We start from the raw sequence: 27276 nt of genomic DNA on the forward strand, positions 1-27276 counted from the left end.
ATAACTTGATTATACATTCGTTAAAGACAGGAATTCTGTGGCACTTGATAATTTAAAAGAGGTATGCGCCCTGGAAACGCACCTGCAGAGAAACCCCTTATTGTATGCTTTGTTGAATAACATCTGATAATTTTCATAACCTCCCATTTAACTTTTCTTTCTAAGGACCCAATTGCAATATGGCTTCAGGGACGTACACCGTGTTGTGGAGGGTGGGTTTTTTTTTTTTTTTTTTTTTTTTTTTTTTTTGGGGGGGGGGTCACACATGAAACTAGCAGGTCCTTTGTCTACATTTTGCCTGGACACCTATATAAATAGTAAACAATGATCTAGCTCCAAGAGCTTGGTATACACAGAGAAAGCTGTAATGATCATAATGTATATGTGGTATTCTGGGTACTTACATCTGTGTCCTGACGACCACGGTGAAGAATGAGAAGATGATACCGATAACCAGGCCAACATCCACGTGTAGAAAGACCACGCACACGAACGTCACAACCCAGATGGCCTGCACGAGAAAACAACGTGTATATTTCATACACACACATACACAAACCAGACACACGAACGTCACAACCCAGATGGCCTGCACAAGAAAACACGAACATTTCATACACATACATACACGAACCAGGCACACGAACGTCACAACCCAGATGGCCTGCACGAGAAAACAACGTGAACATTTCATACACATACATACACAAACCAGGCACACGACATACACCCAGATGGCCTGGCACGAGAAAACACGAACATTTCACGAACGTCACAACCCAGATGGCCTGCACGAGAAAACACGAACATTTCATACACATACATACACAAACCAGGCACACGAACGTCACAACCCAGATGGCCTGCACGAGAAAACACGAACATTTCATACACATACATACACGAACCAGGCACACGAACGTCACAACCCAGATGGCCTGCACGAGAAAACACGAACATTTCATACACATACATACACGAACCAGGCACACGAACGTCACAACCCAGATGGCCTGCACGAGAAAACACGAACATTACATACACATACATACACGAACCAGGCACACGAACGTCACAACCCAGATGGCCTGCACGAGAAAACACGAACATTTCATACACATACATACACAAACCAGGCACACGAACGTCACAACCCAGATGGCCTGCACGAGAAAACTAACGTTCATACAATATTTACGCACACATGCACGCACGCTAATTAATTATAGAATTCTAACTCACTGCTCTAGCTAGACATAATCCTATTACTCGTAGAGGTAAGAGAGATCAACATCAATGAACATTTTAAAATATCGAAGAAAGGAAGAAATGTTGTATTTAATGACGCACTCGAAGCATTTTCCTTTACGGTTATATGGCAGCTTTAAAGATAAATTGTATACATACACAGTCATATATTGAGATCTTGTAGAGTTCTCGAAGTTCCAGAACTTGTAAGAACATACTGCGTAACGCCACCACGATGATAGCAGACAGGACGCACTGAAAGTAAAGGCAAGGACATTTTAACGACCAACTCAGTACATTGTAAACTACAGCTACTTCCAGTCACCATATGGCTATTAGAATACTTGGTCTACAAAATGAGAGAGGGGCAGGGAAAGTAGTCCCCCAAGGGCGATCGATCCTATTATCCGTTGCACCTCAAGCGAGCGCTCTACCACAGAGCTACATTTTCACCAAACGATAGTAAACATGTGGATGCATCTGCTAACTATACATTTCATACACAATATACGTAGGTGGTTGTTGTTGCTATATTTGCTTCTTTGTTTTTTAACATTTTATATTTTGGAATTTGTTTTATAAATGAATTTTGTACAGAATTACATACTTTTGGCAAACATATGGGGTTTTTTAAATTATTAATATTAGTAATAATCAACTACTGTATGTCTGTACTGAAAGGAGAATGTAGAACATCTTAATAAACACTGGTTTTTCTCTTAATTATTAATATCCTGAAAACTCGTCCAGAAATTATATAAAAATTTACCCTTTTCCGCTGCAGAACTTACATTTGGTAAAGCTTCAAAGAGTGGCCCGATGAAGAGAATGACTATAAGCACCAATGTAGCCGAGAACAAACTCGCTACCTGGAACACAAAATAACTGTATTAAAAACATATGAGCATATCATAACATTTTCTAAATAAATTATATTTCAAGATGAATATTTAATACTTCTGTCACAACGATGATATGCACCCTAGTTTGCGAGTGGTGTCTTTTGAAAGAGCATCTATTTATTAACTCAAGTCATATTTATATCTTTAATTTACAGAGAATACCATAACGGTATTTAGCACCAAAATCACAAGCACCACATTCCGACAGGGACCATTTCATATAAGGGTCTCTTTTTTCATTCGCTCCAAACACTCTGTTTGTTGTAAATAATTTTAAAACTAAAACAATTATTCAAATTTGTATAATTTATATCAGTAATTATTACTAGGCTCAGTTTAGTACATACAGCTGTTAAATTGTCTCTACAATATTCTGACATTTTAAAAATATTTGCAATAAACTGAGTGTTCCGGACGAAACAAAGACGAATGAATGAATGAATGAATGTTTAACGACACCCCAGCACGAAAAATACATCGGCGTGTCAAACTATAGTAATGGGAAAAACAAAGTGATGATCAACATCAATATAAAAATTCAACAGTTAAATAAAAACAGTGTGACTGTGTAAAAATACAAATATCACAGATAGATATAATTAAAATTTAGAATAAAATTGAGTATCGCGTAAAAACTGCAATAAAAGTTCTGGATAGAATCGAAATGATTGCTGACAACTGCTTACACTCCACCAAAATGTGTCGCACAGTCAGAAGACAGTGCGACACATTTTGGTGGAGTATTAAATGAAATGGCCCATAGTGTAATGCGCTATTTTCGTTCATTCCGTAATATAATAACACTTTCTTACACATATATACTATATAGTTCATTATATAACAGATTCGTAAAGGGCTTGGGGTCAGGGACAACTGACCTGAGTTCGACCCCCAGCTGAATCTTGGACGGAGCTTCTGGAAACACTGGCAGCAAAAGGATAGCAGCTGAAGAATGAGCCAAACACGTTACCCAGACCGTACGCCATGAGTTCCTGAAAATACAACAGTTAAAGACACAGTGTCGCACATCTTAGTGTAGGCGTACAGGGATCATATAGCATTACCATATAGCTCCACTGAAAAAGAGTGTCACTTTTCTTTATTTTCTTGGAATCAGAACTGGGCTGAGTTGAGCCAGTCAGAGCAGAAAAAGGTCCGCTGGAATGGTTAATGCGCGTTTAAAGGTTAAACCGAAGGACCACATCAAGAACCAGTCACAATAGTTCGCAAACGTTAACGAAAAATGTCTGGCTGAACTTATGGCAGATATGTCCGTTCTGTTAGGTAACGGTGAAAGGCTGTCCCCGTCTTGCACACATCCACCAGGAAATTCGGAGAATGTGCCCCAGACAGCCGTGCTTGAACCTACAGTGGATGTAAGCTCGTGTCAAATGGTTGGTTGATTGAAAAGGGGGTCCAACTGTCATAATTATGGTGTAAAGACAGGGTTGATTCCTGCATCTAGACCTGAATGCCATATCATGTCTTGTTTTGCCTGTCTACTGAGATTTAATAAGAGTTGCTTCCCTTTTTGGACACCCGGAAGTAGAATCGTAATATTTCAAACTACAGGTGGCGAACTTGGGTTTTTTTAGGTTTTTTTTAGTAGAATGACGTCACATGGACTACTCTTTTTTTTTCAACACATTTAATAAACTGATATATTACAAGATGATTTAAATGTCGATGGCTGTTAAGGAAAGTTACATATGACGTCACCATGGAACAAATAACTTTCGCAAATTCAGCCCATATAGTGTTATGCTAATAACTAAAACAAACAAACAAACAAAAAGATTGTAAAGTTTTATAAGGGAACATTTTTTTTTTCAGTTTTAATTTATTGTTTACTAGTTTCTTTTTTTATTCTTTCGACGTCGACTTCCAAAAGAAAACAATATTTAATAGACATGCTTTTTAAAAACTAATTTCATGCTTTTTAAAAACTAATTTTACTATTTAGGTGCTCGGAGATACATGACTTTAATACATTATTTTAATGTACCAGATAATTTTGTGTATGCAAATGCGTTTATTTTTAACACAGGAAACACTTGACACGCGTAACACATTTGTCACGTCCAGTCGTACCAGTCACGTGATCACCCTGCAGGTCACGTACATACAAACCTTTGACCAACTCGCTTATTAGTATTAACTTCCTCAGTTGTACACACAGCTTTTTAACAGGGAGACGTGTCTTACCGCGGCAAGACATAATTTAGCCTTGTCGTAAAACGTACACCTGTCGTACCACATATCAGGGCTGCGTTCAGTACAAGGTATTTCAGGACGGTGAACGATTGCGGTCGCTCAATAGATTGGTTTTCGCACCTAACGTTAAATGAATGGGATACGATAGAAAATGATGGCACTAGTTGTGAATGGGAAACTCATTTAACGTGCTCATATCTAAAAGAGTTTAGGCACGCCCATCTCGGATCTGATCTCTGACATTGTCAAAGAGCAGTTCCGGGACGGGTGTGTGTGTGTGTGTGTGTGTGCGCGCGCGCTCGTGCGTGCGTGCGTGTATGTGTGTGTAACAACACTAGTTGAATTGTTCGCAAGTGCTCGCCCCTTGAACATGACAAGATTTCCACGATATTTTGACGTTCGGGGGATGGGTACGCAGCCCCAGCACCCTATCCCTGGTTCTGCGCCTGTTACTGACCACTGCTCACTATAACACCATCTCTTTTATGAAACGTGCATGCTGAAATTCATATCTGTATTAACCAAAGAACATCTGACACTATGCAGATCTAAGCGATAACATGTCAGTATATGGAACATATTGGTACAATTTAAAAGTACAATGCACAGGAACATGACGTTATGCAAATCTGGATGATAACATCTGAATTTGGGTTGACACGTAAATTAACCTATGCTGATGCGTGTGACGTTATGTAACACAATGCGATAATATAATACATATATTTAATATCTTACAAGTTTACTACTCGAAACAAAAACAAATCTTCATATTTACCAACATATAAACATTCTAATGACACTAGAGCACTCGCACGCACGCACGCACACATACACACTAGAGTACTAGTAATAAGCATTAATGTTTCTTTTATAAAGTTCATATTAAAATCAGACAAAACTATATTACACTAAATAATTTCATTTAATCATTTAGATGAATGACTAAATGTAAACGTACAGTTCAGATTACGTCAATGACTAACTGCAAAAATTCTCCTCATTTGAGTCTATTTCATTCTAAATGAATGACTAAATATAAAAGGTCACCTTGTTCGGATTAGGTGAATATATTACAAAATGTAAACGGTAAACGCACAATGATAGAATTGATTTCGTACTCATGTTTCTTCTACGTGAATTACTAAATGTAAACTCACCTATTCAGAATCTATATTCTAGGTAAATGACAAAATGTAAACTCACCTTGTTAGAATCTATATTCTAGGTGAATGTCTCACCTTGTTAGAATCTATATTCTAGGTGAATGACTCACCTTGTTAGAATCTATATTCTAAGTGAATGACTAAATGTAAACTCACCTTGTTAGAATCTATATTCTAAGTGAATGACTCACCTTGTTAGAATCTATATTCTAAGTGAATGACTCACCTTGTTAGAATCTATATTCTAGGTGAATGACTAATTGTAAACTCACTTTGTTAGAATCTATATTCTAGGTGAATGACTCACCTTGTTAGAATCTATATTCTAGGTTAATGACTAACTGTAAACTCACCTTGTTAGAATCTATATTCTAGGTGAATGACTCACCTTGTTAGAATCTATATTCTAGGTGAATGACTAACTGTAAACTCACCTTGTTCGAATCTATATTCTAGGTGAATGACTAAATGTAAACTCACCTTGTTAGAATCTATATTCTAGGTGAATGACTAACTGTAAACTCACCTTGTTAGAATCTATATCGTAATGATGTTTTTTCGCCATCAACACGGCCAGCGACACAGACTGGGCGAACGCCACGACAGCAATGCCGAAAGAATCGCTGATGTACGTCGGCATCAGTGAGAAATTCGGAACAGATGGAACGGGAAGCCTGCAAAAAATATAAAATCAGAACTAGAATATTTTCCCCATCATAAATCAACGGTCGACGATCGTGTTTTAATACTGACATTATTTAAATGGCTAAACTCTTAAATAAAATGAATGTAGACCTAATAAAATAAATAAATTAACTGTTCAGTGGTTTTAACAAATAAACGGTGGACGACGTTGATTTAATACTGTCACATACTATTTAAAAAGCTAAACTGTTAAATAAAATACATAAAATCAACTGTTCGGTATTTTTGACAAATACACGGTCGACATTTGTGTTTCAATACTATAGTCCGTCCGATTCTCCTACAAAAATGTATTTTGTAAATAATTTCAGTTTGAAAGAAAAGTAAAATTGTTTTAGAAATAACAAGCAAAAACAACCAACAATTATTTTTGTGTGCAAATTATAAATCAATCCCATAGTATGAAAAAAGGCGTTTCCCGTGAAACTGACTTTAGTATTGTAACATATTATTTACAGAGGAAAACTCTTAAATCAAATTAATGTAATCAGGGCAGAAACAGCCTACAGAAACTCCGAGGGGGTGGGGGTGGGGGTGTTTGGGGGTGGGGGTGGGGGTAAAACAAGAATGAATCAACAAGACAAAAATAACACATATAAACTAAAATGGACACAATTTCGCATTTCTCGGGGGGGGGGGGGGGGGGGGGGGGGGTGCACTGCCACCTAGTTTCTCCGCTAAGTACGGCTAAGCATTTAAACAGCTGAATTGTTGGAATTTTTGCAATTATGATTTTGCTACTTGGTATTACGATAACCGAGTATGTTTTGATGTGTGTGTTTATTTGTTGCTTGTTTGTTTTGAGTGTTGTTGATTTGGTTTATTGACTCACCCCGCCGGAATCGCGCCAACTACTTTTATGTGGTAATTTTGATAAAACTGTCCAAAGTGAGACGCAATGGTTCCTGCAATAACCTGAGAAATAAATAAATATACAGTAAATATATAAATATATAAACAAGAAAACAGTTAAGTGAATAGGTAAGTAGATAAGTCAAAGTAGGCAAGCATGTTATCACTGAAATAAATATAAAACAAAAACCCTCATAAATTTTGAATACAGATACAAAATTAATAAATTATGAATAAATTCTGCTCAACACATTCTGTTCTGATGAATATTGTGGACAAAAAAACAACAACTTTAAACGTTTGATCTTTGTGACACGTACTTCTCAAAAGAAACCTGCTGCATTATACCAGTAAAAGGTTAAAGTTTGTTTTGTTTAAAGACTCCACTAGAGCACATTGATTTATCAATCATCGGTTACTGGATGTCAAACATTTGGTAATTTGGACATTTTACTCTTAGAAAATAAACCCGCTACATTTTTCCATTTGTAGCTGGGGTTCTTTTACATGCACCATCCCACATACATGATAGCACATACCACGACATTTGATATACCAGTCGTGGTACTCCTCAAAGGAAACCTGTATTTTCTCAGTAAAAGGAGCTGATCTTTTATATATACTTTCCTAAAGACAGGACAGTGCATACCTTGACCTTTGATATACCACTCGTAAGACATTGGTTGGTACAGGAAAACACAATGAAAAAAAAAATATAGTTTTATCAAAACGAGGAAATAAAAAACAAAATAATAAAAACAACAAAAACAACAACAAAAAATACACAAAACAAATAAAACAAACATACAGACAAAAACAAAATAAAAAACAAAAAGCAAACAAGTTGATGAACTGTAGGCAAAATTCTTAATCCACGACATTAATTAATGCAAACATCAGGAAACAAAACATATACGAGAAAAACAACAAAACAATTACTTGCATCATACCTGTACGATAAACTAAGTGAATTAATAAAGATACCTAACAGGAATGTGTCACAGGTGACAGATATCTGCGGCTCTCCGTGCGGCTGATTAATGGGTTCGTATACCACGACCGCCGGGTAGCGACTGGAGACAGGTAGGTAACTGACAGGTGCACGGTTACGTCTCGGTGATATATGTGACTGTATCTACTTACGACAACTAGTTCAACAGGAATCGGGATCTTCAGCTTCGACTTGAAGCGCTGGTTAATCTGAACTTTGACCACGTACAGTATGACGATGCAAATCCCCGAAATCACCAAAGACGCTATGTTGGCATCGCCGATATTCAGAATCAAAGCTTTGTATGTCTGAACAAGAAAATACAAAGAATATTTGTTTGAAACGTTAGAATATTTTAAATTACGGCTATTTGTTGTCTAACATATGGTTATTGCAACATTTAGTTGAGAGAGAGAGAGAGAGAGAGAGAGAGAGAGAGAGAGAGAGAGAGAGAGAGAGATAGAGAGAGAGGAGAGAGAGAGAGAGAGGAGAGAGAGAGAGAGAGAGACACACACACACACACACACACACAGAGAGGCAGAGAGAGAGAGAGAGAGAGAGAGAGAGAGAGAGAGGAGAGAGAGAGAGAGAGAGAGAGCGAGAGAGATGGAGAGAGAGAAAGAGAGGGTGCGCTACTCCTACCATAGACTACGCTTACAACGAATATCAACATTAGGTAGGGTCAGTCGGCGTTTTAGAATATTTTGTTTACTATACTTTTACTCTTTTCACCTACATATCAACTGAAAAAAAAAATAAGAAGAGAAGTGGAAGAAGAAAAAGAAACATCGAAAATTAAACAGCAAAAACCACCAAGCAAATGGGGTCAGCCCTTATTTTTAGGTAGGGTCGGGTTCCTGGAAACACAATTTGTTTTAAGGCCTACCTCGCGTTTACAATCTGGAACATGTTCACTTCAACTGCGTAACTCACGTTTACAATCTGGAACATGTTCACTTTAAATGCGTAACTCACGTTTACAATCTGGAACATGTTCACTTCAATTGCGTAACTCACGTTTACAATCTGGAACATGTTCACTTCAATTGCGTAACTCACGTTTACAATCTGGAACGTGTTCTCTTTGAATGGGTAACTCACGTTTACAATCTGGAAAATGTTCACTTTAATTGCGCAACTCACGTTTATAATCTGGAACATGTTCTCTTTGAATGGGTAACTCACGTTTACAATCTGGAACATGTTCACTTCAATTGCGTAACTCACGTTTACAATCTGGAACATGTTCTCTTTGAATGGGTAACTCACGTTTACAATCTGGAACGTGTTCACTTTAAATGAATAACTTACGTTTACAATCTGGAACGTGTTCACTTTAAATGGATAACTTACGTTTACAATCTGGAACGTGTTGACTTTAAATGGGTAACTCACGTTTGCAATTTGGAACATGTTCTCGAAGCGGGGGATCTTGAGTCCCAGGATGTACTTGACCTGGCTCGTGAACACGTGGACGGCGGCCCCCGTCGTGAAGCCGCTGACGAGCGAGTCCGACATGTTCACTTTAAATGGATAACATAGGTTTACAATCTAGAACATGTTCTCTTTAAATGGGTTACTCACGTTTACAATCTGCAACATGTTCTCTTTAAGTGGGTAACTCACGTTTACAATCTGGAACATGTTCACTTTAAATGGATAACTTAGGTTTACAATACAGAACATGTTCTCTTTAAATGGGTTACTCACGTTTACAATCTGCAACATGTTCTCTTTAAGTGGGTAACTCACGTTTACAATCTGGAACATGTTCTCGAAGCGGGGGATCTTGAGTCCCAGGATGTACTTGACCTGGCTCGTGAACACGTGGACGGCGGCCCCCGTCGTGAAGCCGCTGACGAGCGAGTCCGACATGTACGTCGTCACAAAGCCGATCTTACCGAACCCCATGATGATCTGCAAGAGGAAACAGCAAATAATTACAAATAAATCAACCGTGTTTTTAACTTGCATCAAGATATGTTATAAGATAAAGAGACGAGATTGCAACTTTAAATACAAACGTCGACCAGTACTTCACCGTCCAAGACAGGTATACTAAAGGTCGTGGTATATGCTGTCCTCTCTGTAGGGAAAATGCATATAAAAGATACGTTTTTGCTAATGGAAAAATATAGCGGTTTTCCTCTGAAGACAATAAAAGTTAATTTATTTTAAACACAATTGCCACGACTGGAATATCAAATGCCATGGTATGTGTTGTTCCGTTTGTGGGACAGTATATATACAAGATCTCTTGAGCTGCTAATAGAAAACTACCGAGGGGTCCTCTGAACACTACGAGTCAAAAATGACAAAATGTTTGGCATTCAATAGACGATGATTAATAAATCAATGTATCATGGTGTCGTCAAACAAAACAAACTCATTTCAAACTCAAACGTGAGGTGATGACAAACAACTACCTGGATGACTCCCGCCATGAAACAAACGGTTGACGCCACCACGAACTTGAACTGTATTTCGCCAGGTAAAAACGTCGTTCCCGTCGGGAACACGGTTCCATTCAGCATTGTGCCGTTGATGGCGGGTGCAAGGTCGCTGACGTCCAAGTTCTGAGAGAGTCTCCACTGTGCTGTTGCCTTGGAGACCACTCCACCCGTCATCAAACTTACAACTGCGACAGTACCTGAGTATAGACAATACACAGAGTTACAAGCAGATATTAAAACTTACAACTGCGACAGTACCTGAGTATAGACAATACACAGAGAGTTACAAGCAGCTATTAAAACTTACAATACATGTGCGTTATCAATATTCTACCATCTACCATAACTTTAATATGCATGTACTACATGTTACCATACGTTTAATTATACATTTTAATATAGGGAGCCAAACTTTCGAATATGGAATCATCTGTTAGCTTAAACAGTGAGTAGAAGAAATGTTCAAAATCAGATATTAAAGGGACATTCCTGAGTTTGCTACATTGTAAGATGTTTCCGACTAATAAAATATTTCTGCGATTAAACATACTAAATATATTTTCTTGTTTAGAATATCCGTGTTTGTATACTCAATGTGTTTCTGGTCATCTTAATATTTGTAATTAGCCCAACCTAGATTATTGTCTTCAAATAATTTCGTACGTACGAAAAAGAAATATTATAGGAAATAAAATGAAATTTAACCTAGTATAAATATTAGAACGATCAGAAACACGTTTAATATACAGCCACTGATATTTTATGCAGAAAACTTTATTTGATATGTAATTACAATTGTTAAAAAATCTCTGTTAGCTGATAACATCTTAAAAGTGGCAGCAAACTCAAGAATGTCCCTTTAAATCAATACCAGTATCAAGTGAAGAGAACTGAGAGAATCGATGCAGTAGGTTCGAATCCTGCCAATAGACACTTCGAGTTTTTAAATTACAACTTGATTTAGACCAAAGTAAGATTTTACGGTAACCCACAAATAACCACATTTAAAATAACTCCTAATAATCAGTGTCACATATTCCTACCGCAGCTGTCTTCACGTAAATATTTTGCGGTGCACCGCGAACTTTGACACAGAACTTTCGTCTTTGGTACAATGCAACCTTTAAATAAAATAAGATTTAGTTTCGATCTTCACTCACCCATTGAAATCTGCTTGGACGTTCCAAACAGGAAGTAAATGAGGACGGGGAAAAACGCCATGTAAAGGCCGACGACCGGGGGCATGTCTGCCAGCATTGAATACGCCATTCCTGGAAACAAAATAACAGATCAAATCTAATTAAATTAAATCTGACATCAAGGCCAAAACAAATAAAAAATTGTGTCTCAGGGAATGCGCCGAAATTATTTTCTTCAGGTAAAATGGGTTGGCTTTTTTAACAACAACCCTCCCCCCAACTCCCCCCCCCCCCCCCAAACCCTACATTAATTACTCAACAAAAATAAAAGTTGGGGAGGGGAGCCAGGCATAGGTCAGGTCAGGTCATAGGGTTTTACGTGCACATTCAGAACAAGCTGTTGTAGCGCACGCCTGTCGTGGGCACAAGAGCCGGCCTTGGCCGGCTCCTCCATCCATGACAGGAAAGGTGGGGGGGGGGGGGAGGGGGGCAAGGAGGGACCGCCTATTCTTGCAGGTGCAAGGGAGCACCAGCAGCCCGATTGAATCGGTAGCAGGCGGGAGAGCCAGGCATAGATATGCGCTTAGTTTATGTATACACGCCTTGTGCACTGACATTTGGTTTGGAGTTATTGAGACAATGTGCAAATACAGCGTTTATGACAAATCAAAAATAAAATACATCAACCTACATGACTTCACAAATACATTAAAATGATTAGTGAGCTGCATATATAGCTAAGATAATGCAAACAGGAAACAATAATTTAACAAAGCCTTAAATAAACCTAATTAATTTTTGTTTCACTTCTAAAATTCTCAGAAACAATTTCCCGTATGCTAATTAACCATTCACAATTCTGTTGTTTTAAATGCATGCTATACAGAGTATTTATTCATATATTCATTTTTTTTTCCAGCTAGAGCTACACGACTGGTATATTAAAGGCCGCGGTGTGTGATGTCCTATACGGATAAAGTGCACTCTGAAGACTCGTTGCTTTATGAAGCAGCAGCGGGTTTCTTTTCTAGCACTCTAGAGTGTGGCCTAATATATAGCTGTTGATTACACCCGAGCACAAACATCCCTTTTATTTATATCTTCCTTCGCCTTTCTTTGTTAATACATCTTGTGTGCATCAGAGATAAAGAAATGTTTACTTAACAATACCCCAGTAAATTGTGTTTACTAATCTGTTACTATTAAAGTTTATCTGCAGTGTTGAGAACAAATTCACTGCTGCCACATAGGATATTCCTTTCAGTTGGTATGGCAACAAGGGATCTTTTATAATAGCTTTCTAACAGACAGAATAGCTCATTCCACTGCCTGTGACATACGTGTGAAGTACTGTTGAAGATGGGGAAATACTACAGAATACTGCTCAGTGGTATTGATTCTAGAGGACCTCTTGCAGATGCCTTAACCACTGTACTACATGCAGGCAAGAAATCATTTGGAAGTGAATAATATACAATTTCATCACAGATAGTTTATTCTTGTTGCACTGTTTCTTTACTGAATGGCTTTTCTTCTTAAAATCTTGAATATTTCAGTTAACGAATATTCCGTTTATCTATAACGACTTCTGTCTATTATATTCTATTGATATTTACTTTTATTGAAAGTAAAATGGACGGCTACATTTAGTCTTTCTTTTCTAAGAACTTCGGCTGAAATCATCTGAATACTATAATCCGTAAATGACATAAATAAACTTACAGGAAGAACTACGGTATCAGTTGAAAAATCAACATAGCGTTTAACCAATCAGAGTCGAGGATTTAAGATTCGCTGAATAGTTTATATCGCCATGTCCGTTTCCGCACTTGACCCTATTTCGTTGTCCACACATTTTGCACCTTTTGTCCCATTTCTAATGTAAAACATATAATATATGTGGGAACCTGGTAAAGATTTACGGTCATTTAAAACTAATAGCCATACATATTATGTTTTATTGCAGTTACCCCATTAAAATTGTCATTCGTCGTTTTGTAAGTGAAATAAGACGACTAAGGAATAAACTAAGTTAATAATATACAATCACGTCTATTATGCTTGATACCGGGAGTAAAGAAACTAATGCTGTTATTTTCAAGGTCATTAAAAAATCCCAATGTAACTTTGAGACTTTGTAAAAATAAACATTTACAGTGAAGCCATTATTTTAACCATAATTGCCCTCATTCAATAAAGAAGTGTGCTGCCTTGCTTTGACGCACTGACCTATTTATTATAACCATCACCTCCCCACACCCACTCGAACACATTTCAAATTTCAGATGTTTATTCACTCAGACCATATACATGGTACATCCAATCCAATCCAATCCAGTTTAATCCAATACAATCCAATCCAATCCAATCCAATACAATACAAAGAAAGAAAGAAATGTTTTATTTAACGACGCACTCAACACATTTTATTTACGGTTATATAGCGTCAGATATATGGTTAAGGACCACACAAATGTTGAGAGAAAACCCGCTGTTGTCACTACATGGGCTACTCTTTCCGATTAGCAGCAAGGGTCTTTTATTTGCGCTTCCCACATGCAGGATAGCACAAACCATGGCCTTTGTTGAACCAGTTATGGATCACTGGTCGGTGCAAGTGGTTTACACCTACCCATTGAGCCTCGCGGAGCATTCACTCAGGGTTTGGAGTCGGTATCTGGATTAAAAAATCCCATGCCTCGACTGGGATCCGAACCCAGTACCTACCAGCCTGTAGACCGATGGCCTAACCACGATGCCACCGAGGCTGGTCACAATACAATACAATACAATACAATACAATATAATGTGAGAAAATAAAACTGAATTAATGTTTCAACTGGGAGAACATTGTGAGATTGTCATATATAAATATCTATGTATAAATTATTTTTACATGCCTAAGATGTCAGGATTTATAATATGCATGCGACAAGGTTATTATTATGTTGAATGTATTTTGAGCCAGTGAACAAAGCTTTTGTCTAACCCTTCATCTCTGGATATATTCAGCCATTTCCTGTTTCACTTGGCAGTCACACACACACACACACGCACACACACACACACACACACACATGCACGCACACACACGCACACATACACGCAAACACACACACACACACACACACACACACACACACACACACACACACACGTCACAACACGAGGGGAATGCTTACATGTCTAGCAAGATCACTGACCCTGGTCTCACAACGTAATTTTAAAAAAATGCATTAAGCAAGACTGCGTCATAGACTTCAGTTCTTGTTATTTTGTTTCCTGTTTGTGGTTAAAACACTTTTTTCTGTGTGTGTTATAACCTACATTTCTTATTCATCCTCAACCAAGAGTCACAAGTTAATACATACACGAACAAATAGAAAGAAAGAAAGAAAGAAAAGTTTTATTTATCGACGCACTCAACACATGTTATTTACGGTTATATGGCGTCAGACATATGGTTAAGGACCACAAAGATAATGAGAGAGGAAACCCGCTGTCGGCACTTCATGGGCTACTCTTTTCGATTAGCAGCAAGGGATCTTTTATATGCACCATCCCATAGACAGGATAGCACATACCACGGCCTTTGATGTACCAGTCGTGGTGCACTGGCTGGAGCGAGAAATAGCGCAATGGGCCCACTGACGGGGATCGATCCCAAACCGACCGCGCATCAAGCGAGCGCTGTACCACTGGGCTACGCGAACAAATAGATTCAAATAGATAACGCGCAAAGAAAAAACAACAAAAATATTACATTTATCTTTCTGTGTTTGACGAGAGACATACTTCGGGAAACTGAATTCGTAACTGACAGAAAAATACGCGACACATTTTATTTCATTAGCGCCCCCTGGCGGAGCACGGCTTGTGTGTCTTACGTGATATAAACACCGGCGGTGACGACATTCCAACATCGACAACGGGGACTTGCAAGACCGCGGCAGTGAGATTGAAGCATGCCCCCACGCGCTGACCTCATTTACCCTGACCACTGTCAAACAAACAACAGGCAAGCCTCAGTGACGCGGAAGTAAATAAGGCCATTCATAAAACATGGCAAAAAAAGAAGACACGCTTAGTCATGGACAACTCTGGTTTTCGGTAATCGCGAAGCATTTGAAAGAATGTTAACCCGTTATTTAAGGAAAAGGAGAACATGTTTGCTGAGCTGTAAATAGGCGGCGTCCAAATCACAACAAGTGACAAGACAACATGTTGTACATGCGTGGACACTGTTCGGTGACGCTGCAACCTTCCCTGTCTGACCTCTGCTTCATTCTTAAATGACAGACGCAATTTTTGGTGACTCTGCGCAACACTTAAATTGCTACTTCTTGCTGTCCACGGTGCCAGAGAGGTTGCTTAGTCATGGGCAGATGTTAATTGTTCAAATAAAGGTGTATGTGCCATGATTCATGCTTAGAACAGTGAGGTATTTGAAATTTGTCATCATGACGTTCACCTTCATCATCACCGTGACATCACCATCATCATCGCTACCATCACCACAATCAACAGTAGAAAAGGCAATTTCGCAACAACGACACCATACTATGGGTCAGGTCGCGAAGACATAAGATGTAAATCAAACGAAGTTACATCAGAAATGAAAATTTAACAAAATCGAACTTTACCTTGAGGTAGCTGCATGATGCCGACCGTCAGACCGGCAATGACGTCATTCGGCAAATCTTCGCGCCACTTGTACTTCCGGAGAATACCGAAGAATGGAAACACGTTATAGAGACAGTTCTTCCTCTTCTCGGGTTTGCACTGCAGGGAACTCTTGAGCTTGTCGACGAGTGAGCCCGTCAGGGACTGCCTCTCGTCTTCTGTCTTCATGAACCTGTCCCGGAACGTCTGCGTCTTGTACAGGGGTCTCCGGATCTCAACAGAACCCAGGCACTTCTCCTTCTCGCCATGATCGCTTGTGTGACCATTCATAGCGGCGCCGAGCGTAAAATTGTAAAATTAATTAAAAACCTGAAAAAAATAACAAATATGAACATATAGTGTGTTTAGTTAACATACATCATTAGAGCTTATTGTTTAAACATTCATTGGATGTCAAACATTTGGTCACTCTGTCACGTAGTCTTAGAACGAAACCTGCTACAGTTTGCATTAGTAGCAAGTAGCTCGGCACTACTGTTATTTGGTGTCTAACGTTTGGTTATTGCGACTTTAAGTTCAGATACGGTAGTTTGTGCAAAGAATGAGTACATTCGATAGTGTGTTACCACAAAATGAAATCAAACAGACAACAGAGTAATAAAAAATTAAAACTGCTATATGCAACGTTTCCCTCTTTTCACATGTCACCAAATGGCAGGCGTGGTCTTATTTAATGTTTTAAGTTAGGTGCACTTAGAACTTTGACCCAGTGAGATGCGTTTTGATATAATGCTACGTCTATACTCTGGCTATTTGGACGAAAACGTTAACCTTCTGCAGTTATACAGGCTACTAGTTCAAATACTCGGCACATGATCTTGCGTTATGCATCTTCCGTTAGCTAAGATTAAACATATATACTCCCCAGCCTTTCCCGAAACACTTGAAGGATATGTCCAGGACAAACGTGCTTTAACCTTCAGTGGATGTAAGCATATATCAAATGGTAAAGTGATTGACTGGCAGAACATTAAAACAACGTTAAAGCTAAAAGTAAATACATTTGTGCTTCCTTTGAAGGACAATTTTGATTGTTTTTTGTTTGTTTGTTTGTTTTCTTTGTTTGCTTTACATTGCTTAACTTAGCTTTGCTTAGCTTTCACTTACTTTGCTTCGCTGCGCTTCTTTATGCTTCAGTTCGTTTCGTTTTGTTTACATTTAAGTTTACGTTTACTTAACTAGTGTCATTTAAATAGTAACAAGAAGTAAAATACGGAAGTAGTTTCGAGAAAAGGTGTTGGAAATTACGCCACTAATAATACCTATGAGCATCACACAGTAGGCACGCCTGTACAGATGTTCTAGAGGAAATTCTGACACCCCTGGTGGAGAGAACACCGTGGGATATTTTGGGTATCACGTAATGATATGATACGTCTGGAAAATCGATTTAAATACATCTACAAATGATTACATAGTCCACAGTGATGACCCGGCCGCCTAAGATATACCACCCAATGAATTAAGCACGGCCGAAATTGATTCATCTGTGATGTATAACTTTGCCTTTAATTGATTGTTTTGTGACGTATAAGCACCATACATCAGTTGTATTTGAAAAATATGTTTAAATTTCTTTTAATGCTGCTTTTTTTTTTGCTATGTAAAACTATACCATTTTACTTGTATCCGTTAGACACAACTCGTTGTTTAAAAATGTCCCAGACTAACTTTCACTCGTTACTTTTGAAGCAACTCGTAAGATAAATATGGTATCTGACAGCCACTCGTGTATTACTAGTACTCTCTGTTTATGTTGGGTGTTCAAAAGGATGTACGGAAAGTAGGCCCTGCAAAGACAGGCTATAACATGGTACTGCAAATTACGTAGGTCGCAATGCTATAAACGAACTCCAATGAACAAGCACCAGGCAGATTTGTCGTTGTAAAATCAAGGATATGAGAAAACCCCCACAACATTTAACTGGTTTTGATAACTGAATGTATTCAGGTAAGCGATAAATAACCCCAAAACTGTATACAGGGGTTAGTGTTATTGTGAGGTTTATCGACATCAACATGCGATAGCAATAATAACTAACATTGCATGCGTGGATTCAGACGGGGGGCCCAAGAGGCCCGAGCCCCCTATTTTTGGTCAAACAATATATATTACAGAAGACACACACAAACAAATGCAAACTTATCCAGTCCACTCGTCAGCTGACAACAACGAGTTTGGGCCCCTCTGTTAGAAAAACAATCGTGGATCCGCGCCTGAATTGGGTGTTGTGTTTTCAATGGAGTTCAGTATACTGACCATATTAAAAAGACTTTCTAGGTTTGCTGCCAATCATGTTTCCGACTAATAGCGTTTGTAACGAATGACATGGGGAAGGAAGGAAGGAAATAGTTTATTTAACGACGCACTCAACACATTTCATTTACGGTTATATGGCGTCGGACATATGGTTAAGGACCACACAGATATTGAGGAAGGAAACCCGCTGTCGCCATTTCATGGGCTACTCTTTTCGATTAGCAGCAAGGGATCTTTTATATGCACCATCCCATAGACAAGATAGCACATACCACGGCCTTTGATGTACCAGTCGTGGTGCACTGGCTGGAGCGAGAAATAGCCCAACGGGCCCACTGACGGGGATCGATCCCAAAGCGACCGCGCATCAAGCGAGCGCTTTAACGTCGAATAACATGGGGAAGTGCATATATAAAAAAAAAAGTTACTGGTGTAGCTGGTTTTCTCTGAATACTACGAGTCAGAATTACCCAATGTTTGACATCCAATAGCCGATGATGCTCTAGTGGTGTCGTTAAACAAAACAAACTTTGTATATTATACAAAGCACTTCTGGTCGTGCTAATATTTCTAGTACCCTAAAGTTCTTTTTTATTTACTAATATATTTGTTTCGTACGTACAAAATTATTAACATTGTAATAAAAGCCACTTTGAGCTACCATAAACATTAGGACATCCAGATACATTTCATATATGGACACTTATATTCTGAATACAAACATGTACTCAATGTGTACTTTTAATCGTTATACGTTATTAGTCGGATCATTTAACAATTAAAGATCTTATAGTAAAGAAACATGGAGGAAATTCAACACAGAAGAGTTTTCCATTGTAGGTATTTCTGTCCCGGGTCGGGCCTCTGGCTATCCAGACAGGACCCGGGACAGATGTGCTCGAAACATTCGTGGTATATGAGCATGATAAAATTATCCGCTCCGCTCCATTATAGGTTTAGTGTGGCATACAATATAGGTCATAGCTACCTAGTTATACTATGTAACCCACCTGCTTCCCAAGAATGTATTAGCACGTCAAGGCATATCTTTCTGTGACAAACATTACAGAAAGAGGTTTCACAAGACATGGTTGTTCTTTTATGTCGAGTGTTGCGTAAACCGCAGGTAATAGTGATCTAATTACAGTAGGCGACACGCCGGCTTCCTGTAATATATCAACACGACCACACATATTTACGCTCTAGATTTTCTTTTTATGTTTAGTATTGTCTTCACGGTAGGTCAAGGCGACCTAATTGCGGTAGTCCATCGGCTTGCCCATAGTGTCTTAGCATGCCGTGTTTGGTTATTCTGCCTGGAACAGTATGGAATGTATTAACGTACTGACGCAAATAATAGGGATTTAAAAAAATTCTAATTGTAAATTTAGTTAGTATGATGCATTTAAAAAAAATCTTTTGTCTTCTGATTTGAATTGTAAATTCCATAGCCTTATTACCCCCACCAAACCCCTTATCTTGGACACATCCACCGGGGAATCTCGGAGAATGTGCCCAGGACAGTCGTGCTTGAATCTTCAGTGAATGTAAGCACGAGTCAAATGGTTGATTGATTGTACAAACGGACAAAATTTATTCGCCGACGAACTGACAAACGGATAGACAACCGGGCGGACGGACGGATGGATCAACGGACGGACAGTGTAATAACGTAAGTCTTCTCTTGAATTTTAAATTGATAAGGTTTACAAGGTAATCTACGAACAAAAAGAATGAATACCAGTATATTTGATCAGACAACGTGTAGATATCGATATGATCGATAGAAAATCGAATGGACAGGATTTAGTTTAGTGGTAGAGAGCTCTTGTGACGTGAAGGGGGTCGAACGATCGAATCCCCTTGGTGGACCCATTCTCTGATTGGGGTTTTCCCCCATCACAATCAGTGCTCCACGACTGTTATATCTAGGGGTCGTCGTATGCGCTGTCCTGTCTGTGGAAAAGTGCATATAAAAGATTCCTTGATGCTAATGGGAAAATGAAGCTGGTTTTCTCTAAGACTGTGTCAAAAAATCTAAATGTTTGACATCCAATAGCCGATGATTAAACTATCAATGTGCTCTAGTGGTGTCGTCAAACAAAACACAATTCAACTTTCCCAACCAGTGCCACTCGACTAGTATATCAAAGGACGTGGTATGTACTATTCTGTCTTTTTGGAAGTGGTTAAACCATTATCCTCTTAAACACTAAACAGGCGTAGATACAGTATGCCAAGGTGTCGGCAACAAACAGGCGTAGATACAGTATGCCAAGGTGTCGGCAACAAACAGGCGTAGATACAGTATGCCAAGGTGTCGGCAATAAACAGGCGTAGATACAGTATGCCAAGGTGTCGGCAACAAACAGGCGTAGATACAGTATGCCAAGGTGTCGGCAACAAACGTTCCTTCTTTTCCTTTGATAGATAATCATTTCGCAAATTTTTAAAATGAATTTTGATATGTAAATATATTATCACAGCATCTAGTAAATCTAAAGTATAAAGTCATTATTACATCCACCTAAAAAGCTGTAAAGAGTATTTAGGCCAAAAAGTGACAATAATTACAAAATCAATGTAAACACTTACGCACCCTCAAAACATAACGGATGTCTCTAAAATAGTGAATTATGTCAATGTGAATATCATTGTCAATGCTAATTGTTACAATGCTATTGGTTGCAGTTTATTTCGTTGTTCAAGAAGTTTAATTAAAAGTTTATCATATAAATGGTTACAAAACAACGAATGGATAAAATATGAAAATAAGTAAAATCTCAGACATAGATATATTTAACATGCATTTATAAAACTACTTGCAAACAGTACTGATATTTTAACTAAACTGAAACCGTTTCATTTTTCTACTTACATGTTTTAATTCTGCAACAAAGAAACACGATACTTTTTGTAATATATTTTTAGTTGTTAATATTTACCATAAAAATTATAGAAATATAAATATACATTCACGTTTTCGTTTTTATTTTATTTTTAATTTGTCTGTATGTGCTTTTAAACTTATTTATATCTTTTATGTCTACCTCAAGCAACGAACAAAAAATTCGCTTTTACATATATATATATTTAAAAATCTCACAAGTTTAAAAAAATAATCTTTAGTCTTTAAAATTTACCACAACGAAATGAAAAATAAAATACATATTATACTAACATGTTTGAATTTATAAAAACCCAACAATATTTTACTTTAAATCTGAAAACGAGTAATTTTTAAAAACTTACCTAAACCTTTGATGTGGTACCGCATGAAACTGACAGCATCACAGGTAAACATCAATTCTTGTCGGCAAATGAGATCCCTGGAATATAAAGCTCCGGTGTCATTAGGAGAGCTAGGCATCGGCGTGACGTCACGACTAAACAAGACACTTGTCTTAACAAGATGCGCTCGTCGGCAGGTAGACAAGTTGATAGATACGTCACGGTGGCTAGGCGAAGCGCCGTGTTTCCAACAGCAGTTCACTTGGAGCCGTAATGAGTGATGAGAGTGTGTGTTTGTGGTGGAGGGGTGACCATTCACTAAACGTTCGTGGTCCTTTCGGGGAGTGGCAAAAACCTTGTACGCATTTGGTGATTGACAGCATTTCTGAACGAAGTCAATGAGCTACAAAAAAGGCGAGTACAGCGTAGAAAAAAAAAGAAACAACAGAAAAATATCAACAAATCTTAAGTTGGCGTAGGCGTAAGAAAAACCCCATCTTTTTCGTGCGTTTAGTCAACAAAATGTGTCAGACGCTGTCAATTCGAAAGGCTGGTTGTACTTGAAGTAAATAAAAAGTGAGTCAAGTAATATAAAACGAATGTTTTCCCAACGAATATTAACAGGAATTGAAACTGTTTCTGTTTTAGATTTGTTGACGACTCTCTGCAGACTATATACCAATGACTATGTTTGTCGTATATCCCAATCACTAACAGCCCAGTTTCACAGACTATATACCAATGACTATGTTTGTCGTATATCCCAACCACTAACAGCCCAGTTTCACAGACTATATACCAATGACTATGTTTGTCGTATATCCCAACCACTAACAGCCCAGTTTCACAGACTATATACCAATGACTATTTTTGTCGTATATCCCAACCACTAACAGCCCAGTTTCACAGACTATATACCAATGACTATGTTTGTCGTATATCCCAATCACTAACAGCCCAGTTTCACAGACTATAACCAATGACTATGTTTGTCGTATATCCCAACCACTAACAGCCCAGTTTTACAGACTATATACCAATGACTATGTTTGTCGTATATCCCAACCACTAACAGCCCAGTTTTACAGACTATAACCAATGACTATGTTTGTCGTATATCCCAACCACTAACAGCCCAGTTTCACAGACTATATACCAATGACTATGTTTGTCGTATATCCCAACCACTAACAGCCCAGTTTCACAGACTATATACCAATGACTATTTTTGTCGTATATCCCAACCACTAACAGCCCAGTTTCACAGACTATATACCAATGACTATGTTTGTCGTATATCCCAATCACTAACAGCCCAGTTTCACAGACTATAACCAATGACTATGTTTGTCGTATATCCCAACCACTAACAGCCCAGTTTTACAGACTATATACCAATGACTATGTTTGTCGTATATCCCAACCACTAACAGCCCAGTTTCACAGACTATAACGAATGACTATGTTTGTCGTATATCCCAACCACTAACAGCCCAGTTTCACAGACTATAACCAATGACTATGTTTGTCGTATATCCCAACCACTAACAGCCCAGTTTCACAGACTATATACCAATGACTATGTTTGTCGTATATCCCAACCACTAACAGCCCAGTTTCACAGACTATATACCAATGACTATTTTTGTCGTATATCCCAACCACTAACAGCCCAGTTTCACAGACTATATACCAATGACTATGTTTGTCGTATATCCCAACCACTAACAGCCCAGTTTTACAGACTATAACCAATGACTATGTTTGTCGTATATCCCAACCACTAACAGCCCAGTTTCACAGACTATATACCAATGACTATGTTTGTCGTATATCCCAACCACTAACAGCCCAGTTTCACAGACTATATACCAATGACTATTTTTGTCGTATATCCCAACCACTAACAGCCCAGTTTCACAGACTATATACCAATGACTATGTTTGTCGTATATCCCAATCACTAACAGCCCAGTTTCACAGACTATAACCAATGACTATGTTTGTCGTATATCCCAACCACTAACAGCCCAGTTTTACAGACTATATACCAATGACTATGTTTGTCGTATATCCCAACCACTAACAGCCCAGTTTCACAGACTATAACGAATGACTATGTTTGTCGTATATCCCAACCACTAACAGCCCAGTTTCACAGACTATATACCAATGACTATGTTTGTCGTATATCCCAACCACTAACAGCCCAGTTTCACAGACTATATACCAATGACTATGTTTGTCGTATATCCCAACCACAACAGCCCAGTTTCACAGAATATAACCAATGACTATGTTTGTCGTATATCCCAACCACAACAGCCCAGTTTCACAGACTATATACCAATGACTATGTTTGTCGTATATCCCAACCACTAACAGCCCAGTTTCACAGACTATATACCAATGACTATGTTTGTCGTATATCCCAATCACTAACAGCCCAGTTTCACAGACTATATACCAATGACTATGTTTGTCGTATATCCCAACCACGAACAGCCCAGTTTCACAGACTATATACCAATGACTATGTTTGTCGTATATCCCAACCACTAACAGCCCAGTTTCACAGACTATATACCAATGACTATGTTTGACGTATATCCCAACCACTAACAGCCCAGTTTCACAGACTATAACCAATGACTATGTTTGTCGTATATCCCAACCACTAACAGCCCAGTTTCACAGACTATAACCAATGACTATGTTTGTCGTATATCCCAACCACTAACAGCCCAGTTTCACAGACTATAACCAATGACTATGTTTGTCGTATATCCCAACCACTAACAGCCCAGTTTCACAGACTATATACCAATGACTATGTTTGTCGTATATCCCAACCACTAACAGCCCAGTTTCACAGACTATATACCAATGACTATGTTTGTCGTATATCCCAACCACTAACAGCCCAGTTTCACAGACTATAACCAATGACTATGTTTGTCGTATATCCCAACCACTAACAGCCCAGTTTCACAGACTATATACCAATGACTATGTTTGTCGTATATCCCAACCACTAACAGCCCAGTTTTACAGACTATAACCAATGACTATGTTTGTCGTATATCCCAACCACTAACAGCCCAGTTTCACAGACTATATACCAATGACTATGTTTGTCGTATATCCCAACCACTAACAGCCCAGTTTTACAGACTATATACCAATGACTATGTTTGTCGTATATCCCAACCACTAACAGCCCAGTTTCACAGACTATATACCAATGACTATGTTTGTCGTATATCCCAACCACTAACAGCCCAGTTTCACAGACTATAACCAATGACTATGTTTGTCGTATATCCCAACCACTAACAGCCCAGTTTCACAGACTATATACCAATGACTATGTTTGTCGTATATCCCAACCACTAACAGCCCAGTTTTACAGACTATAACCAATGACTATGTTTGTCGTATATCCCAACCACTAACAGCCCAGTTTCACAGACTATAACCAATGACTATGTTTGTCGTATATCCCAACCACTAACAGCCCAGTTTCACAGACTATATACCAATGACTATGTTTGTCGTATATCCCAACCACTAACAGCCCAGTTTCACAGACTATATACCAATGACTATGTTTGTCGTATATCCCAACCACTAACAGCCCAGTTTCACAGACTATATACCAATGACTATGTTTGTCGTATATCCCAACCACTAACAGCCCAGTTTCACAGACTATAACCAATGACTATGTTTGTCGTATATCCCAACCACTAACAGCCCAGTTTCACAGACTATATACCAATGACTATGTTTGTCGTATATCCCAACCACTAACAGCCCAGTTTCACAGACTATATACCAATGACTATGTTTGTCGTATATCCCAACCACTAACAGCCCAGTTTCACAGACTATATACCAATGACTATGTTTGTCGTATATCCCAACCACTAACAGCCCAGTTTCACAGACTATAACCAATGACTATGTTTGTCGTATATCCCAACCACTAACAGCCCAGTTTCACAGACTATATACCAATGACTATGTTTGTCGTATATCCCAACCACTAACAGCCCAGTTTCACAGACTATAACCAATGACTATGTTTGTCGTATATCCCAACCACTAACAGCCCAGTTTCACAGACTATAACCAATGACTATGTTTGTCGTATATCCCAACCACTAACAGCCCAGTTTCACAGACTATATACCAATGACTATGTTTGTCGTATATCCCAACCACTAACAGCCCAGTTTCACAGACTATATACCAATGACTATGTTTGTCGTATATCCCAACCACTAACAGCCCAGTTTCACAGACTATATACCAATGACTATGTTTGTCGTATATCCCAACCACTAACAGCCCAGTTTCACAGACTATAACCAATGACTATGTTTGTCGTATATCCCAACCACTAACAGCCCAGTTTCACAGACTATATACCAATGACTATGTTTGTCGTATATCCCAACCACTAACAGCCCAGTTTCACAGACTATATACCAATGACTATGTTTGTCGTATATCCCAACCACTAACAGCCCAGTTTCACAGACTATATACCAATGACTATGTTTGTCGTATATCCCAACCACTAACAGCCCAGTTTCACAGACTATATACCAATGACTATGTTTGTCGTATATCCCAACCACTAACAGCCCAGTTTCACAGACTATATACCAATGACTATGTTTGTCGTATATCCCAACCACTAACAGCCCAGTTTCACAGACTATAACCAATGACTATGTTTGTCGTATATCCCAACCACTAACAGCCCAGTTTCACAGACTATAACCAATGACTATGTTTGTCGTATATCCCAACCACTAACAGCCCAGTTTCACAGACTATAACCAATGACTATGTTTGTCGTATATCCCAACCACTAACAGCCCAGTTTCACAGACTATATACCAATGACTATGTTTGTCGTATATCCCAACCACTAACAGCCCAGTTTCACAGACTATAACCAATGACTATGTTTGTCGTATATCCCAACCACTAACAGCCCAGTTTCACAGACTATATACCAATGACTATGTTTGTCGTATATCCCAACCACTAACAGCCCAGTTTCACAGACTATAACCAATGACTATGTTTGTCGTATATCCCAACCACTAACAGCCCAGTTTCACAGACTATATACCAATGACTATGTTTGTCGTATATCCCAACCACTAACAGCCCAGTTTCACAGACTATAACCAATGACTATGTTTGTCGTATATCCCAACCACTAACAGCCCAGTTTCACAGACTATATACCAATGACTATGTTTGTCGTATATCCCAACCACTAACAGCCCAGTTTCACAGACTATAACCAATGACTATGTTTGTCGTATATCCCAACCACTAACAGCCCAGTTTCACAGACTATAACCAATGACTATGTTTGTCGTATATCCCAACCACTAACAGCCCAGTT

The 27276-nt window shown here is 38.5% G+C and overlaps 1 protein-coding gene across 4 annotated transcripts in view; it reads right to left on the reverse strand.

The window, feature by feature from the left end:
• The window catches only part of LOC121375138 (pendrin-like), a 69622-nt gene that overhangs the window by 17555 nt on the left and 24791 nt on the right, over window positions 1-27276 (reverse strand). The window contains exons 1-13 of one of the 4 annotated variants that reach the window (XM_041502395.1): window positions 21866-22141; window positions 16314-16662; window positions 11692-11802; window positions 10505-10728; window positions 9954-9995; window positions 9474-9596; window positions 8231-8386; window positions 7068-7150; window positions 6057-6204; window positions 3029-3142; window positions 2040-2117; window positions 1408-1503; window positions 405-511 (exon numbers count right to left, since the gene is read on the reverse strand). In XM_041502395.1, coding sequence (XP_041358329.1) covers window positions 405-511; window positions 1408-1503; window positions 2040-2117; window positions 3029-3142; window positions 6057-6204; window positions 7068-7150; window positions 8231-8386; window positions 9474-9596; window positions 9954-9995; window positions 10505-10728; window positions 11692-11802; window positions 16314-16623 — 1592 coding nt within the window. In that variant the 5' untranslated portion in view covers window positions 16624-16662; window positions 21866-22141. Of the gene's footprint in view, window positions 1-404; window positions 512-1407; window positions 1504-2039; window positions 2118-3028; window positions 3143-6056; window positions 6205-7067; window positions 7151-8230; window positions 8387-9473; window positions 9597-9830; window positions 9996-10504; window positions 10729-11691; window positions 11803-16313; window positions 16663-21865; window positions 22142-27276 lie in introns of those variants that run through there. The other 3 variants (XM_041502394.1, XM_041502393.1, XM_041502396.1) reach the window with 3 other exon arrangements.

Source organism: Gigantopelta aegis, chromosome 6 (genome assembly GCF_016097555.1).
Source record: "Gigantopelta aegis isolate Gae_Host chromosome 6, Gae_host_genome, whole genome shotgun sequence".
NCBI classification, from domain to species: Eukaryota; Metazoa; Mollusca; class Gastropoda; order Neomphalida; family Peltospiridae; genus Gigantopelta; species Gigantopelta aegis.